This window comes from Erpetoichthys calabaricus, chromosome 10 (assembly GCF_900747795.2).
Source record: "Erpetoichthys calabaricus chromosome 10, fErpCal1.3, whole genome shotgun sequence".
In the NCBI taxonomy this organism is placed as follows: Eukaryota; Metazoa; Chordata; class Cladistia; order Polypteriformes; family Polypteridae; genus Erpetoichthys; species Erpetoichthys calabaricus.
This window is the reverse complement of record NC_041403.2, coordinates 155,709,864-155,726,794: the sequence shown is the minus strand read 5'-3', so window position 1 is coordinate 155,726,794 and position 16,931 is coordinate 155,709,864. Positions and strand designations below refer to the sequence as shown.

The following is a 16,931-nucleotide window of genomic DNA, read 5'->3' as shown; positions in this document are numbered from 1 at the left end:
TTTCCTAAATCCACACGACTACATTTTAATTTTGAAACATTACTTTTAAACGAAAACGATTTTCATTTACATTAGTGTTTTCACATCTAAAAGTATCTCTGCTCACACCAAAACAACTGAAAATCAATATGACCTAAACAATTGCGTATGCTGGTCATGTGCACATTGGCAGAAATTTACTTGAAATGATGGTAATGACGCAGGCTACATAATTGATTGCAAAACTAAAGCAACCAGTAAATTATTGCATTTTGCGCTTGTATGCATTATTCAAACTGTACAAAACACAATTTAGACACATACAGGTAAGCAATACAACTAGCACCTTGGAAAGTAACTCTTCTATGCGTATGCTAAATTGGAATATGGTTTTCTTCCATGAAGGGTGGCCGGTCAAAGAATGAGACATTGTAATGAACAGGATCCAGTAGGGAAGGGCTACATGATAAGCACAAATAAATCAAAGCATGATTAGATTCTGCATTTTCAAAAGTCTACGTTTTCACTCATTAACACTGAGTCAGCATTTTCAGAAGTATATGGCTCTGGAGAGTGTTTTCAAAAGTCTCAGTTTTTTCGGGGTGAAAAACCCTGGGGTAGTGTGGATGAAAGCTGAAAACCAAGACTAATGTATGTGTTTTAAATGAAAATGAAGTAGTGTAGACTTAGCAAATAATATGTTTGAAATAAAAGAAATATTAACACTTCCCATTGTGGCTTGAGTTGGTGGAAAGCTTGCATATTGTAATCTTTTTAGTTAGCCAATAAAAGGTGCCATTTTGTTTGACTTCTCACTGATTATTCAACATATTTTAACATTGTGAATATATTAAAACAATTAAATAAAAACTGATGAATTTGTAATCTCCTCAGTAAACTCTGAGAATTGATAAATTAAAACACTTATATGTTATTAAAAAAAATGTAACAAATAAACCATATTTTTTTTTTTTTACACAAAATAATGTAAATGTTGCAAAGTGATTTTAGGAACCATCGGAATGCCACCTACTGTAATTTGAGTCGGATGCTGACAGACAATTAGCTGCCTCACATAGGATAGGCAATACACCGATCAGAAACAAAACTTTAAAAACTGCTGCTTAACATTGTGTGGTCCACCTCACACAACCATAACAGCTGTAAACCATCAAAGCATGGACTTTGATACCAAGACTTTAGCAGCAGATCTTTTATGTCCTGTAAGCTACGAGCTGCAGCCCCTATGGATCAGACTTATTTTTCCAGCACATTCCAAAGATACTCAATAGAATTGAGATCTGGGATATTTGGAGACCAAGTCAACACATTGAACTCTTTATCATGTTCCTCAAACCATTCCTGAACAATTTTGGCAGTGTGGCAGGTCATTGTCATCAGCAAATACTGTTGCCATGAAAGGGTGTTGATCTCTCTGGATCGGTTCGCAGCCGAATGTGAAGCGGCTGGGATGAGAATCAGCACCTCCAAATCCGAGACCATGGTCCTCAGCCGGAAAAGGGTGGAGTGCCCTCTCAGGGTTGGTAGCGAAATCCTGCCCCAAGTGGAGGAGTTCAAGTATCTCGGGGTCTTGTTCACGAGTGAGGGAAGAATGGAGCGTGAGATCGACAGGCGGATCGGTGCGGCATCCGCAGTAATGCGGGCTCTGCATCGGTCTGTTGTGGTGAAAAAGGAGCTGAGCCATAAGGCAAAGCTCTCAATTTACCAGTCGATCTATGTTCCTGCTCTCACCTATGGTCATGTACTATGGGTAGTGACCGAAAGAACGAGATCGCGAATACAAGCGGCTGAAATGAGTTTCCTCCGCAGGGTGTCTGGGCTTTCCCTTAAAGATAGGGTGAGAAGCTCAGTCATCCGGGAGGGGCTCAGAGTAGAGCCGCTGCTCCTCCGCATCGAGAGGAGTCAGATGAGGTGGCTCGGGCATCTGATCAGGATGCCTCCTGGACGCCTCCCTGGTGAGGTGTTCCGGGCACGTCTAACCGGGAGGAGGCCCCGGGGAAGACCCAGGACACGTTGGAGGGACTATGTCTCTCGACTGGCCTGGGAACGCCTTGGGATTCTCCCAGAAGAGCTAGAAGAAGTGGCCGGGGAGAGGGAAGTCTTGGCATCTCTGCTCAAGCTGCTGCCTCCGTGACCCGACCTCGGATAAGCGGGAGACAATGGATGGATGGATGGATGGATGAAAGGGTGTTCTTGGTGTGCAACAATCTTTATGTAGGTGGTACATATCAAACTAATATCTACATGAATACTAGGACCCAAGGCTTCCTAGCAGAACAATGGGAATAATGCCAGACAGTGGAGTCAGTGTGATGCTCTGAACATAGTGCAACCTACTGCCATCTCTTCCATTATTAAAATTTTTCAGCAATTTGTTCTACAGTAGCTCTTCTGTGTGATCGGACCAGATGTGTTAGCCTTTGCTACCAATGAGACTTGGATGCCCATGACCCTGCTGGTTCACCAGTTGTCCTTTCTTGGACCACTTTTGGTGGGTACTAACCACTTCACACCCTGAACACCCCACAACACCTGCCATTTTGAAGATGCTCTGACCCAGTGATCTAGCTATCACAATTTGGCCCTTGTCAGAGTCACCCAGATCTTAACACTTGCCCATTTTTCCTGCTTCCAACACAACATCTTCAAGAACTGACTGTTCACTTACTGCCTAATATATCCCAGCCCTTGACAGGTGCCACTGTAACAAGTGTTACTCACTGCACCTGTCAGTGGTTTTAAAGTTGTGAATGATCTGTGTATTTTTCTGCAGTTCTAATATGTTAATTTTAAAAAGATTGTGAACACATTTATTTAATGTATTTGTTTATTATACTGCTTAATTTTGAGTGTATTCTGTGTGGTTTTTTAATGTCACCTGACAAAGAACAGCAGTTTGAACTTCTCAATAAAGAGACTATCAACTGGCACCATTCCTGGTTGAATTAATCAGATTCAACAAATTGGTGTTTTATATATTTAATACAGTGCATGTATCTTTAATTTGCAGTTCCTTTTTTATTGTTTGTGAGAAACATTTGAAATTTACTCTTATTACAGTACTTTCTGCAATGCAATCTCAAACCAATGATCAGGATAAATCACAGTACAGTAATCTTATTCTAACAAAACATTCTCATACATCATTCAGGGTCATGGGAAGCTAGGGTCAATCCTGGCAGCATAAGACCCCAGGCAGGAACATTCCACTTCCTTGCAGGATTCACTCACACAGGTCTAATTTGGCATCTTCACGCAAATATACATGTATTTCAGAATGTGGGTGGACAATCCGAATACCAGGTGTAAACTTTATGTAAGCGCATGGAGAGAACGTGAAATATCCACAATGACAAAGACAACGCAGCGGTGCTAACTACTGAGACACTCTGCCGCCGGTCATCAAATTTAATTTTTTTTTAATAATTTGTGCAAGTCTTTCACAGCGATCATCATACTTATTCCTTACAAGCAGTAAAATACACATTATTCCATTATTTTTCTAAACCAGGGCTGCATTATACAGGTGTCTACGAAGCGCAAGGCAGGGACCACCCCGATTAGGAATCCAATCGCCCAGGTACTCTGATACCGGAGCCGGTTTGAGGTCGTAACGACTGTCACAAAAAAAAAATTCACCTCCATGTCAACACAGGGAAGAAATGCGAGCTGCACGTGAGGAACAGATTACTGAGATGTCTGTTCCATAAGTGACTCGCTCAAGCTTTATAGACATACATTATATATGAGGGGCCAAACAGGCCAAAAATCATATATTTTTGTACGTAAAGTATTGGTTTACGCATGAACATTATTGGTTTATGGATGATTACTATCGGTTTGCGTGCATACTTAATTGGTTTGCGTGCGAACAATACTGGTTTCATTCATATGAACTATATTGGTTCGTGTCCGTATATTATCGGTTTGTGCGTGAACTATATCCGTTTGTATATGCATAGCACTGGTTTGCATATGAACTATATTGAATTGAACTTTATTACTGGTTCACGTGCGTTTGCTATCGGTTTGTGAGGGAATTGCATTGGTTTGCGTGCGTATGCAATCGGTTTGCGTATCAACTATATTGGTTTGTGTTCGTATACTACTGGTTTGCTTACGTATAGCACTGGTTTCTCATATGCACTATACTGGTTTCACGTGGGTAATATATCGGTTTCGCATATGAACGCTATTGGTTTTGTGTATGCACTACATTGAGTCCTTGTCAGTCTTCTACCGGTTTTATGTGTGCGTACTATGCCGGCTTTGTGAAAGTAACATTCTGGATTTATGTGTGCACTATATCGGTTTTGCGTATGAAACATACTGGTTTGCGAACGCACATTATTGGAATGTTGTGTATGAACTATATCGGTTCTGCCATCCATCCATCCATCGTCTCCCGCTTATCCGAGGTCGGGTCGCGGGGGCAGCAGCTTGAGCAGAGATGCCCAGACTTCCCTCTCCCCGGCCACTTCTTCTAGCTCTTCCGGGAGAATCCCAAGGCGTTCCCAGGCCAGTCGAGAGACATAGTCCCTCCAGCGTGTCCTGGGTCTTCCCCGGGGCCTCCTCCCGGTTAGACGTGCCCGGAACACCTCACCAGGGAGGCATCCTGATCAGATGCCCGAGCCACCTCATCTGACTCCTCTCGATGCGGAGGAGCAGCGGCTCTACAATGAGTCCCTCCCGGATGACTGAGCTTTTCACCCTATCTTTAAGGGAAAGCCCAGACACCCTGCGGAGGAAACTCATTTCAGCCGCTTGTATTCGCGATCTCGTTCTTTCGGTCACTACCCATAGCTCATGACCATAGGTGAGGGTAGGAACATAGATCGACTGGTAAATTGAGAGCTTCGCCTTGCGGCTCAGCTCCTTTTTCACCACGACATACCGATGCAGCGCCCGCATTACTGCGGGTGCCGCACCGATCCGCCTGTCGATCTCACGCTCCATTCTTCCCTCACTCGTGAACAAGACCCCAAGATACTTGAACTCCTCCACTTGGGGCAGGATCTCGCTACCAACCCTGAGAGGGCACTCCACCCTTTTCCGGCCTGCGTGCGAACTATATTGCTTGTTCACGTGATCTTCAGTGGAAATGGGCGGGGCAAGAAACAGGAACTCCGGGGCCGGTAGTGTCATGGAGCGTGTAGAGAAGCTGACAGGAGACGGATCTGGGTTTACTTTAAACAGCGCCGTATTTTTTTCCACACGATAGGTTTGGGAAAGGACTTGGTGGTAATTATTACTATTTAATAGAATCAGCCATTGAGTGTGTAATGAACACAAAGCTGAAGTTAAGTACGTATTTGGTCGTCTTTTTATTCACTTCCAGCTACATGCTCGCTTGCAACCCGCGACTGTACTTTTTCACACAGCTTTTGCAAACTAGTTACTTATTCTAAAGGCAAAATATTCTACATTTACGACTGACGCCTTTATCCAGTATAACATTTAGTTACTACTGGTTACATTTCTGATGCCCAGCGATCCTTTTCGGCAATCCTCCGAATACCGGTCCCAAATTATTTAACAACTGTTTTCCTATCGAGTGGACAATATTTAGGAGCGGGAGCAATAAGGTTAGTTATAACCAGCTGGGCTGATGAATACCGGCATTTACCAACATGCTGTCATTTGTTCATGACGAAAAGTTTGTGGATCCAGTACACGAGGAAAGTCATACGGAGACTAGAAGGGTTGTGGATGCTGGCGAAGCGGAAGCTCCGCTACCAAAGCGGTACAAGCCGTGGACTGTTCGCCAGTTACTTGTCGACCTTTCAGTGGCGCAACTGCCACAAACGCAATCTTTTCGGCAATTATATGCATTTGCTCAGCGATAACTACAACATTTAGTTGCTCCGTGTTGAACCGTTACCACTAAGAGACGTTGCAGCTGTTGTGCTGGAATTAATACAAAATATTGGAAATACATCTTATTGTCTTGCAATAAATGTTTTTTCGCGGCTTTCAGTGTAGTATTGTCCACTCGATAGGAAAACAGTTGTTAAATAATTTGGGACCGGTATTCGGAGGATTGCCGAAAAATTCCCACATACCGTCCCAGTCGGGACAAGTGGGAAGCGGAGTGCACCGTGTGCAAAGCCGGTACATATGTCTCGGTATCCAATAAAGGTGCTGGGGATCTGAAAGCCCACATGGACACCGAGAAACATAAAAAAGCTGTGCGAGGTGAGACTAGTTCATCTGCAAAGTTGACAGAGTTTTTTGTCAGACCAGGAAAAACAGAGGATGATGTAAATGCAGCAGATGGTGCAATGGCTTTTCATACAGTGAAACATCACAACAGTTACAGGTCCATGGATTGCACCAGTACTTTGCTTAAAAAGGCATTTCCTGACTCTGACATTGCAAAAAAGTTTAGTAGTGCTCGCACCAAGACCGAAGCCATCGTCAATGGTGGTATAGCCCCCCACTCTGTTGAAATCACTCATGAAGCACTCAAAGAAATCCAGTACTGTGGTGTTTCCACAGGCGGGAGTAACCACGGAGCAGTGAAAATATTCCCAATCATAATCCAGTATTTTGACTGGAAGAAGGGTGGCGTGCAAACAAAATTGAAGTTAAAGACACACCCAATGAGACAGCAGAAATCATTGCAAAATATTTCACAGAAACCCTGGCAAATCTGTCGGAAAAATGCATTGTATTTACTGGAGACAATTGCAACACAAATTTTGGAGGAATCCGACGTGATGAAGCTGGAAAGAATGTGTTTGCAAATTTGAAGAGTTTGCTGCAAAACAAGACTGTGATCAGTGTGGGTTGCCCAGCACACATATTGAATAATTGTGCACACCATGGGGCAGGCACAATAGAAATTGACATTGAGAATATCATATTCAAAATCTACCAGGACTTTCACATTTACACTGTGCGCACTGAGAGCCTGAAGGAGTATTGTGATTTTGTTGAGATCGATTACAGAAGGATGCTCTCTCACAGCAAGACAAGGTGGCTGTCATTGTTCCCAAGCATTGAGAGGATGTTACAGATGTTTCCAGCTTTAAAGGCATATTTTCTGTCTCAGCAAAAGCCACCCATAGCACTCAAGAGTTTTTTTGAAAATGATTTTGCTGAAATCTACCTTTGGCACATGCACACACTCATGTCTGTGTTCCACACCCACATTCAAGAAATGGAACAGGAGAACATGTCCATTATGGAAGTGAAGAAGATATTAAACAATATTACATACCATTCTTCTTCAACGCAAGAGCAACAACTTCATGCCCCTTAAAGTTAAGGGACTACTGGCACAGAAGCGCAAAGATGGACTTGACAAGGAGGATGAAGAAGAGAAGCAGGATGAAGAAGAAAACTAAAGATGAAAAGTCTAGATTCTTTTTGTTTAAGTTTTTTTGTCTTTGTGAGACTCTTCTGTTATTTATTTTATTACATTTAAGAGATATATTGTTGAAGCTGGAACAGAATAGTTCACATTTAGAACAATATTTAATTATTTATTTGAAGAGTCTAAGAGAGCTATTATTTTGTTATAAGTTTTTACAGATTTCATTTTATTTTATTACAGAGGTTAATTCTGCACCATTGAAGTATAATAAATAATGTTCATCAACCACCAAGAAGCTTGTCTGAATTCGTCTGGAGGCCGTGCCGATCGTCCTCTTTTTTGGAAATCAAAATATGGTCACCCTAACCAATAACAAACGTACTGGAACTACTGATAAACACACGCGAATCAATATAGTTCATATGCAAACCAGTGCTATGCATATACAAACGGATATAGTTCACGCACAAACCGATAATATACGGACACGAACCAATATAGTTCATATGAATGAAACCAGTATTATACGCACGCAAACCAGTTAAGTATGCACGCAAACCGATAGTAAATATTCATAAACCAATAGTGTTGATACGTAAACCAACAGATTACACACAGAAATATATGATTTATGGCCTGTTTGGCCCCTCATAAATTATATGACCTTACCTCGTGCACGTGTCCATAAAGCCAGTGCATCGGGGGTCCTGGAAACTGTTTCAGTATCTCGATCGCCCTTCTTCTTCTCAAAAACAGTCGTGTTATTTTCAGCAGGATAGCCACTAGACAAAAGACGGCGATCAGGTGGAAAAGTCGGTAGGCACTGATTGGAAACCAGGGTCCGCTCATAATGCCTTCGACTAGCCCCATGGTTTAAAACAGTCGGCGGCGGGAATACGTCTTCCCTTGTCGATTTGCCGACCGGTCTTTCCGCTCGGTAATCAAAACTGCGGGCTATTGAAGATCTTGTCTTTTCGATCTGCACGCCCCTTTTGACGCAGAGAGCACTTTTGTAGCCTCCGTGAGTGGAGTACCAAGCAAATTAGCATTTACGTAACACTTTCTCGAATTGCAGGCTGTTTTTAAGAATCGCTTTCTCACATAACTCGTGTAGTTACAGAGGGGCATTCATCCAATTTTAAAATAGTCTTAAACTATACTGTACATACAATCATTTGCAGATATTTTCAAACACTGTGAATCAAACATATCTCAAAACATGAAGGAATGAGATTTAGGATATTTAGCCATCAACTAACGTTAACCACATATTTAAAAAAGTATTTATGATATTCCATAAATATTTTCATATATACTACTGAATACTTAGATATGCCTCAGTGTGCATTATTATATATATATCACAAATAACTCTGATAATAAAAATCACAACACACACAAAAAAACTCCATCGAGATTTTCAGGTCATTTGTAAACCTCACAACTTTAGGGATTAGGTTTGGGTTATTGGAGGATTGTCCCCAGAGGGGCACAGAATGCACGGGTTAGGGTTATGTGAATTATTCACGTTCATTTAGACCAGGGGTGGGCAAAGTCATTCCTGGATGGCCGCAGTGGCTGCAGGTTTTTGTTCCAACCCAGTTGCTTAATTAGAAAACAATCCTTGCCGATAATTTAATTTCATGGCTTGTTAGTGCTTTAACTCTGCTATGTCAAGTCATTCTCATATCCTAGATTTTTTTTTTCCATTCTAAGGATATCATTCAAATACTCTGAAGTATAAAACGGATGTGTAATTCTCAATCCTTTACTTTTTTCTCTTCTCTTTCCTTCCAAGTATTTAGTTAAACCAAATAGTGCACGATAAATACACACAGGTGTAAAGGGTAACAAGCAAAATGGATAACTGCTGGTTTCTTTTGTCATTTGCATCTTATTGCTAATAAGGAGCAATTAAAAACCAAGAATGCAGCTGTTTAAGACTTAAATAAGCAATAAGGGTTCATAATCTTAACGAGGGAGATAACTAAAATGAAGCAGAAGTGTTACATGAGCAATAAGTGCTTCTTATTAAGCAATTGGGTTTGAACAAAAACCTGCAGCCACTGCAGCCCTCCAGGAATGACTTTGCTCACCCCTGATTTAGACTTTTATTTAGATTACTTCGGTTTTCCAAAGACATGAAGGCTCAGCTGACAAATTCTAAATTGACCACGAGTGAATAGTGTTCAAATCAGTTTTGTTAAAAGTTAGAAGTGTACAATTTTCAGCGGTACTCGGCCTTAAGAATGTCACTCTTAAGGGTCCAATTGTTGTCACCAAGTATAATAGGAGTCTACTTGCCTTGGTATTGCTTTTCCATTTCAGAAATGTCCTGATGAAACTGTTCACCATGCTTGCTGCTGAACACTTCGAGATTTCCAGTCCCAATGAGACATGTCACATCTCATGGCTATTTGCAACGTCACAAGATCATCCACTATGTCCTGGAGTTGTCTGTCTTATGATTCCCCAAAAACATCCTGCAAGTACTCCAAAAGGATTGTCATGCGACTTTTTCAGCTTGGCTCAACAGGTCATCGAAACTTTTAATCTTGAATCAATTCCCTAATTTGAGAATCTTACAAAAAATCTTTTAGTTGATCTCGACAAATCCTACACACTTAAAAATTAAAAGTGCCAGAGTGGTTCTTCATGGAGGAACCATTTTTGTTTCCCAAAAGACTCATACACGTGAAGGATCCAGGAAGATCCTTTATTTATTTAGATTTGTAATCGGCTCCATACAGTAAATAACCTTGAATAGATGGTAACAGATATACAGTAAATAATGCAAAGTTGACTGACTGACACATCAACAAAAGCACTATTTCCAATTTAGTTAAAAAGCTGAAACTTGGCAGGATGGTACATCTGGCACAGTCCGTATCTGCTAAGAATTGAATTTCTTGATATTTATTGTAGTGAGAAGTCAAGCAAAATGACACCTTTTATAGGCTAATTAAAAAGATTACAGTATGCAAACTTTCAAAGCAACTCAGGCCCCTTCTTCAGGCAAGATGTAATAGATAGATAGATAGATAGATAGATAGATAGATAGATAGATAGATAGATAGATAGATAGATAGATAGATACTTTATTAATCCCAATGGGAAATTCACATTCTTCAGATATTGATATTTATTAAAATTTTGCTAACCTACATGTTCTGTGCTGCACTGAAAGGGGCCTTAATGCTAACAAAGGACACAGCAGAAGCGACTGACAGGCCACACAAAACGCAGGACTAACCAATAGGGTGTACGAACAACTGAAGAAGGTGCAGTGTCCTGAACAGGGAAAAAGAGACTAAATCTTTTTGCACCTAAGCAAATCTTATAGATTTGACCCCAGGTCAGCATGGGATCATTCTGAGGTGATGGTGAACTACACCTGACCCTGAAAGACTAAAAGAAGTATTTGAGGATTTGGGGTCTTAACAAGTGAGTTAAGTTAAATGAATCACATAATTTCTGAGTGAGAAATACTTGATTCAGAATTTGAGGATTTGGGGTCTTAACAAGTGAGTTAAGTTAAATGAATCACATAATTTCTGAGTGAGAAATACTTGATTCAGAATTTGAGGACCCCCCTAGTGTAGGGGTGTCGAACTTTGGGCCTGGACGGCCGCAGTGACTGCACGTTTTCATTCTAACCCTTTTCCTAATCACTGACCAGTTTTCCATGCTAATTAACTTCTTTTCCCTTCATTTTAATAGCCCTGTTTTTTAGGGATTCAGTCCTCTGAATCGATTCTTTTCTTCATTAAATGATTGCCAAACAAAAATGAGATGTGAAACAAGCCAACAGATCACCAGGTAAATAAGGGCTTCAAACTCAAACCAATTTCACTCTAACCAATCTCTTAATGAGAAGCCAATTCTCGCTGTTAATTAAACCCATTATTTAATTACGTGGTTTGTTGCTACTCTCATTCTGCCACAGCAGCCACTTCCAACACAGTTGATTTTCTGTTTCTTTTTAGAATACTTTTAAAATGTTTTGGTGACCTGAGAGATCAATCTTTGAGACCTTCACCTTTCTTTATTTTCAGATATTGTGTGATGGGTACAGCTGGTCATTTGGCGGCTCGTTTTGTATCTTATTATTGTTTGGCTACTAATTAAGGAAAAAGAAAACAACTAATGGACCTCAGTCAAGTCAATTAAAACTAAGGCAAAAGAATTCTTTACATTTATTTAGCGCTTTTCTCACTACTCAAAACGATCTCCACACAGGGAGGACCCGGGAAGCAAACACACAATCTCCTTACTGCAAAGCAACACTACCACTGTGCCACCTGTGAGGATAAGTTAAAAGAAGATAAAAGAAGTTAATTAACAGCAAAAACTGGTCACTAATTAAGAAGATGGTTAGAATGAAAACCTTCAGCCAATGCGGCCCTCCAGGAATGGAGTTCGACACACCTGCCATAGTGTATTTGAATAACTGGTTTCCGAAATAAAGAATCAGTGAATGAATGAATGACATCAGTCTTGAAATTTACACCAGGAATAAACTCGGCATATTTTATATTGTCTTTGTGAGGCTAGAACATTTTCTTTTGCTACATGTACAAATGAAATGCCTCTTTTCATAAGTGCATATGTTAGCTGGTTTTGCTGTCTTTTCGAGTAAACAAAACTGACATGTTTCATTTTTTTTTCCTCGGGTGTCTCTTTAAATGCACGTTACTTACGTGAACGACGTCGACATACCGGAAATACGTAACCATCAGCTTCAAACTGACCAATCATAGGCTTTGTTGTTGATTTGCGTTGTTGTCAGCTGATCAGGAAGTATAGCTATCAGATTTGCCTCAACCACATAGGTTGTTCACTATTTTCAGGGAGTAGGACTTCGAAGTACTGTTTGTACAGTAGACTCGTTTGTTTCAAATTGTCCTTAATGCAGGTATATGCTAGAAAGCCTGCTATCCAAAAGATGTCAGGCGACGGATTACATTTTCAGCGATAGGGGAGTGACTGTCCCGTTAAGGCATCATCTAAGTGGCACTCTGTGTTGTTTTGCCAGTTTATGTGTAGATCCAGGAGGCTTCCAAACTGGATAACAAGACGTTGGAGATCGGATACAAGTCGGCTCCAGTTGGAGCGTTGACCCCCCAGAAAAAGATGAAGAAGCGAAAAGAACTGAACGCACTCATAGGTCTCGGCGGGGAGAGCAAACGGAAGAAACCCAAGAAAGGCTCCGGTCACAGGCTGCTGAGGACAGAGCCTCCTGATTCAGATTCCGATACCAGCTCGGATGAGGATGACTTCAATAGCTTAGGCGGCCGGACGTTACTCGGAACGTAAGTGGTGTTAATATTTTTCCGTTTTCGTAAAGACCAGCCGGCTTTATGAATGGCACAGATTCCGCAGGTCGGACCCAGGGGACCGCTATTCTCCGTTTTCCTTCATTCTGAAACAATGTATTTTCCAGAACCTAGTTCCTGCTTTTGAATGTTTTTTTTTTGCTATATTACGCTTTTTGTCCGTCTGTTTCTTGCTTTATTGTGTCAGCACAAGAATACACAATACGTGCTTTGATACAGAATATTGAATTTGTTCACAAAGTCATGTCAGTAAGTCTTTATGTGGTGACAAAAACGAGCACTGCTGAATAGGCTCCGTATTCGTATCACTCTCTTCAACGATAAGTCTGCTGCCCATTTGCCAGCTCTATAGAAAACCGTCAGAAATTAGACTTGGATAGATATACTTCATTTGTCTCAAAGGGGAAATTGAAACTTTCCAGAAGATTAAGAAAAATGTGTATTTTATATAGCAATTGATCTTTATGTATATTATATATACAGGTGTGTGTGTGTATAAATTATTTTTATTTGGCTGACAGCTTTATCCAAAAATAGGTACAAGAATAAAGGTGCAAACATCAAAGCAAGAGAGAATACGAAGGAATAGAACTACCGCATAGTTATATCTGCGACTAGTCACAAATAATCAGTATCCTAAAGTCATGGTCAGTGCAACAGGAGCTATCATGTAAGCAGAGAAGTTAAGCAGAATATTTAGTGATAAGGTGCATTTTTAAAGGACGCCTTAAACACAAGTAAATTGAGTGCATTTTGAATAGATAATTGGAGGTCATTCCACTTCCACTTTGGAGCAAGAATGGAGAAACATTGTCCAACCTTACCACATCTGGCAAGAGGAGGAACGGTCAGGTCAAGTCCGGTGTCTTTATTTTCATATCAGCCATACATGGAATTGCAATGTTCCAGCAGTCAGGCAGAGGCAGAATGGAGACTCCCTGGAGGGATATAAAGAGGGACCAAATAATTGGAGATGCTGAGGAGCAGAACCACTCGGAGAGCTAGCTGTAGGTCAAGACAAGAACTGTAGGTATTCTAATCAGCAAACAACAACCCCTCAACCACACATAAGAACTTCTGGCTTGGATAATAGAGAGATGCTGCTGTCAATAAAAAGCTTGTAATACCCAAATAAAGGGAAAATAAAACTAATAAACAGTATAAAAAGGCACAGCTTATTGTGTTCATAAGAATTACCCATGAATGCTTTGGAACCACTTCAGTATTTTTTGGTCTGGTGCCTCCTGACCCAGCAGTATGAGAAAACCCCAACATGTAATATACTTGTCTTGATGTCTAGTTATGTGAGACGTCAAGTTTTGTTTGGGGGTGTTCCCCCCACTTTTTGCCCTCTAGACCTGGGGAAAAAAGAAACACCATTTTAGGCAATTTTTGGATAATATTTTGTGCAGGAAATTACATTATTCTGATAAAGAGTAAACCAATGGGTGTCTTCTGCAAAAATGATCAGAGGGACTTGAAGCTGTGCAAGCCATATCAACACGACCCGACGGGTCAAAGTTACTCGTCTTCACAAAACTTAGCGCTCAGTAACAGAGACCTGTTTAGTGTCATTTTATGCTGTTTTGAGGTTGCTGTTTGCAGATTATGTAATAATTTTGATATTTGATTCTTTACTGGTGGTCCTAGCTTTCTAAGAGACACTCCCAGAAGGTTAAAAATGAAAATTTCAAATGTAAGCATGTGTGGTATTGTTTTAGACTGTTTGAAGGTCAGCGATTAAGAGTATGATGTTATTTGTGATCCTTTTACTAGGGATCTACCCTTCTATGGACCTCTATCGGAGGGTGAAAAATGACATGGTTTTATTACAGTCAAGAATATTTAGACTTTAAAAATTTAAATTTAAGCACACATTTTAATGTTTCATATATTTGACACAACTGTTCTTGTTTATTATGAAGTAAATTGTTACATTTTTTATGAACGGCACAAATTAGGGTGGCTTATGCAAATTCAGACCCATGTTTTTTTGTTTTAGTTACTAATATCTATTACACAGTGCATAGTCGCAGTCCAGTAAGAAAGTTCTTCTAAGACACTGGCCCCGTCTTTTACTTCTACTTTACTTCTTCCCACTCTGATCCTGTACTCTGAGCCAATATGGTAGCTCCTAGAGTAGGAAAATGAGAATTAGCCCGCAACATAGAAAGAGACTGAGAGCAGTGCAACTTTGACAGAGTTCCATTTGTGCAGGTTGTCTCTCTTAGTACACCATCCAAGGACGTAACTGTGGAATTAACACGGCACTATTTAGAAGGTGATAAATTGTAACCCACTAAATTTAAGGTAAAAAGCAGCTGATGGTCATCGGTGGTCCTCCATATCTTTCATTTTGAAAAAGTGGCCCTTAGCAGTTTGTGAACCAGTGTCATATCGTCGGTTTGAGGGAATCAGCAGAGGAAGAGCAATTCCAGAAAGCAGAATCTTTATCCTTACTTTAGATGTTCAGACTGATGGAGCTTAATAAGCGAACCTAGTGGGCAATGCTCTACAGGTCAGGAGCTACAAAAATTAAACAAGCACAAGAGGCAGAAATTACAGTTCAATCATCTAAATTGGTAGGATTAACTTTAAATCTAAGTTTATTTATCTCTATTTACTTAGCAAGTCTTTTGTGACCTTGGCTAATTTCAATTATTATTAAATGTTTTAGTTTTGATTACTTAAGATAATTTCAAAAGCCAGAGATTTTATAATATTGGCAAATGTGTATTAACATTCTCACCTGGGAATTTAGGTAATTGCTGAATGAAACAGGTCAGCTGCTCACTTAGTAATATTTTAAAGTCAACTAGTGTCCCTTGTCAGGCATCTGTGTGCTGAGCTGTAAATATTTAAAATTTGAGTAATTGTGGACGTGAATCCCCACCGTCTCAGTGAATTTGTTACTGGATTGGAAGGGGAACATAACAATGATTAGAAAGGGTTGAATTATCTACTTTATACTGTATATAAAATCCTAAGTCTAAAAGTGCAACGATTTTGTGCAACGATTTTATGTCACGCTTTCAATCTGGCATTTTTTAAAACCTATATATGTTTGGTATCACTCTTTTTAGAATTTATCAAACTTTAATATGATGTTAGATTTTCAGATTCTTAGTCCATTTTTAAATTATAAACTAAAATATCAAAGTCATGGTTTTTAACAAGAAAGTTGTGGTTTTTATTTTGATCGAGTAAACTTTATTTCACAGGAACACCAATGTTTGTGTTTAGGTGCTTTAGTCGAGTTACGATGACCCGTTGATTTTTCCTGTTATTTAAATGAGTCATTTAAAAAAAAAAAAAAAAAAAAATTTATGTCAGTTAAAACGAATGGATCGTTTATTTAGTGTCTTGTAAATATTCATCGTGCATAGTGGACCTCAGTTTAACGGGAATACTCCAATCGTTAAGAGAGTAAATATTTTATTCTCATTTCATGATTTTTACTCCGTTAAATAATAATTAATTTTTCTTTTACATATTTCTAGAATTTTGTGATTTTGACTCCAATAAATAATAATTTTTCTTTTGTACATTTTCAGATTTTACTAATATTCTGGCTGCGACTAGGGGTTGGGTGCCAGGGGGGCTTGCCCCCATAGTTATATCTATAATGATTATTAGTTAACTTTGTAACATTTATAATGTGTATTACCCAGGGATGGACAAATCCATTTAAAGATTTATAACTGAAATGCAAACAGAATTAACCAGTGACATTTTTCAATTTCTTTTACAATAGGTATAGTCACAATACTGCCATGAAAAACACTTGTATATCTGAAATTTAAGAAAGAAAACAATTTAGTTTGGCTGTTAAAATGCATTTTTTAACCAGGAAGTGCCCCTCTACCACCGAATTTGTGTTTTAACAACACAAGCAAGGTAATTGGGGGGTGGGATGGGGGTTAAACTTTTCACAATATGGCATTAAGATCAAAACAAAATGAACACACTTTTAATGTGTAGGAAATACCAAAAGTTATTGTTGTATAAAGGCTAGATGTAAGCGCAATTTATTTTAGTTATACTTATTAACAGTTATTTTTAGTAATACTCGATTTTCTTCCAGTTGAAGAATTTATTTTGATCTTCGAAACAGCAGCAGTGATTTTATCTCCTAAACAGACCAAGTTAAAACTCCTTTCAGAAATCTTCAGTTCAAAAGCTCAATCATGTTTAAATGTGCTTCACTTTCATACACAAAATAATTTTCCAGAAATGGTTTATTTAACAATATTTGTGTTTGGAACCTTGTGAGCAGG

At 39.6% G+C, this 16,931-nt stretch overlaps 2 protein-coding genes across 2 annotated transcripts in view; one reads left to right on the top strand and one right to left on the bottom strand.

The window, feature by feature from the left end:
- Positions 1 to 8,310, bottom strand: part of LOC114659583 (cytochrome P450 4A6-like) — a 59,882-nt gene extending 51,572 nt beyond the window's left edge. Inside the window, exon 1 of the mRNA XM_028812151.2 lies at positions 7,988 to 8,310. Coding sequence (XP_028667984.1) covers positions 7,988 to 8,188 — 201 coding nt within the window. The 5' untranslated portion in view covers positions 8,189 to 8,310. The remainder of the gene's footprint in view (positions 1 to 7,987) is intronic.
- Positions 8,311 to 12,078: 3,768 nt separating this feature from the next.
- efcab14 (EF-hand calcium binding domain 14) overlaps positions 12,079 to 16,931 on the top strand; it is a 168,761-nt gene continuing 163,908 nt past the window's right edge. The window contains exon 1 of the mRNA XM_028812148.2: positions 12,079 to 12,630. Within this exon, the coding sequence (XP_028667981.1) occupies positions 12,452 to 12,630 (179 nt within the window). The 5' untranslated portion in view covers positions 12,079 to 12,451. The remainder of the gene's footprint in view (positions 12,631 to 16,931) is intronic.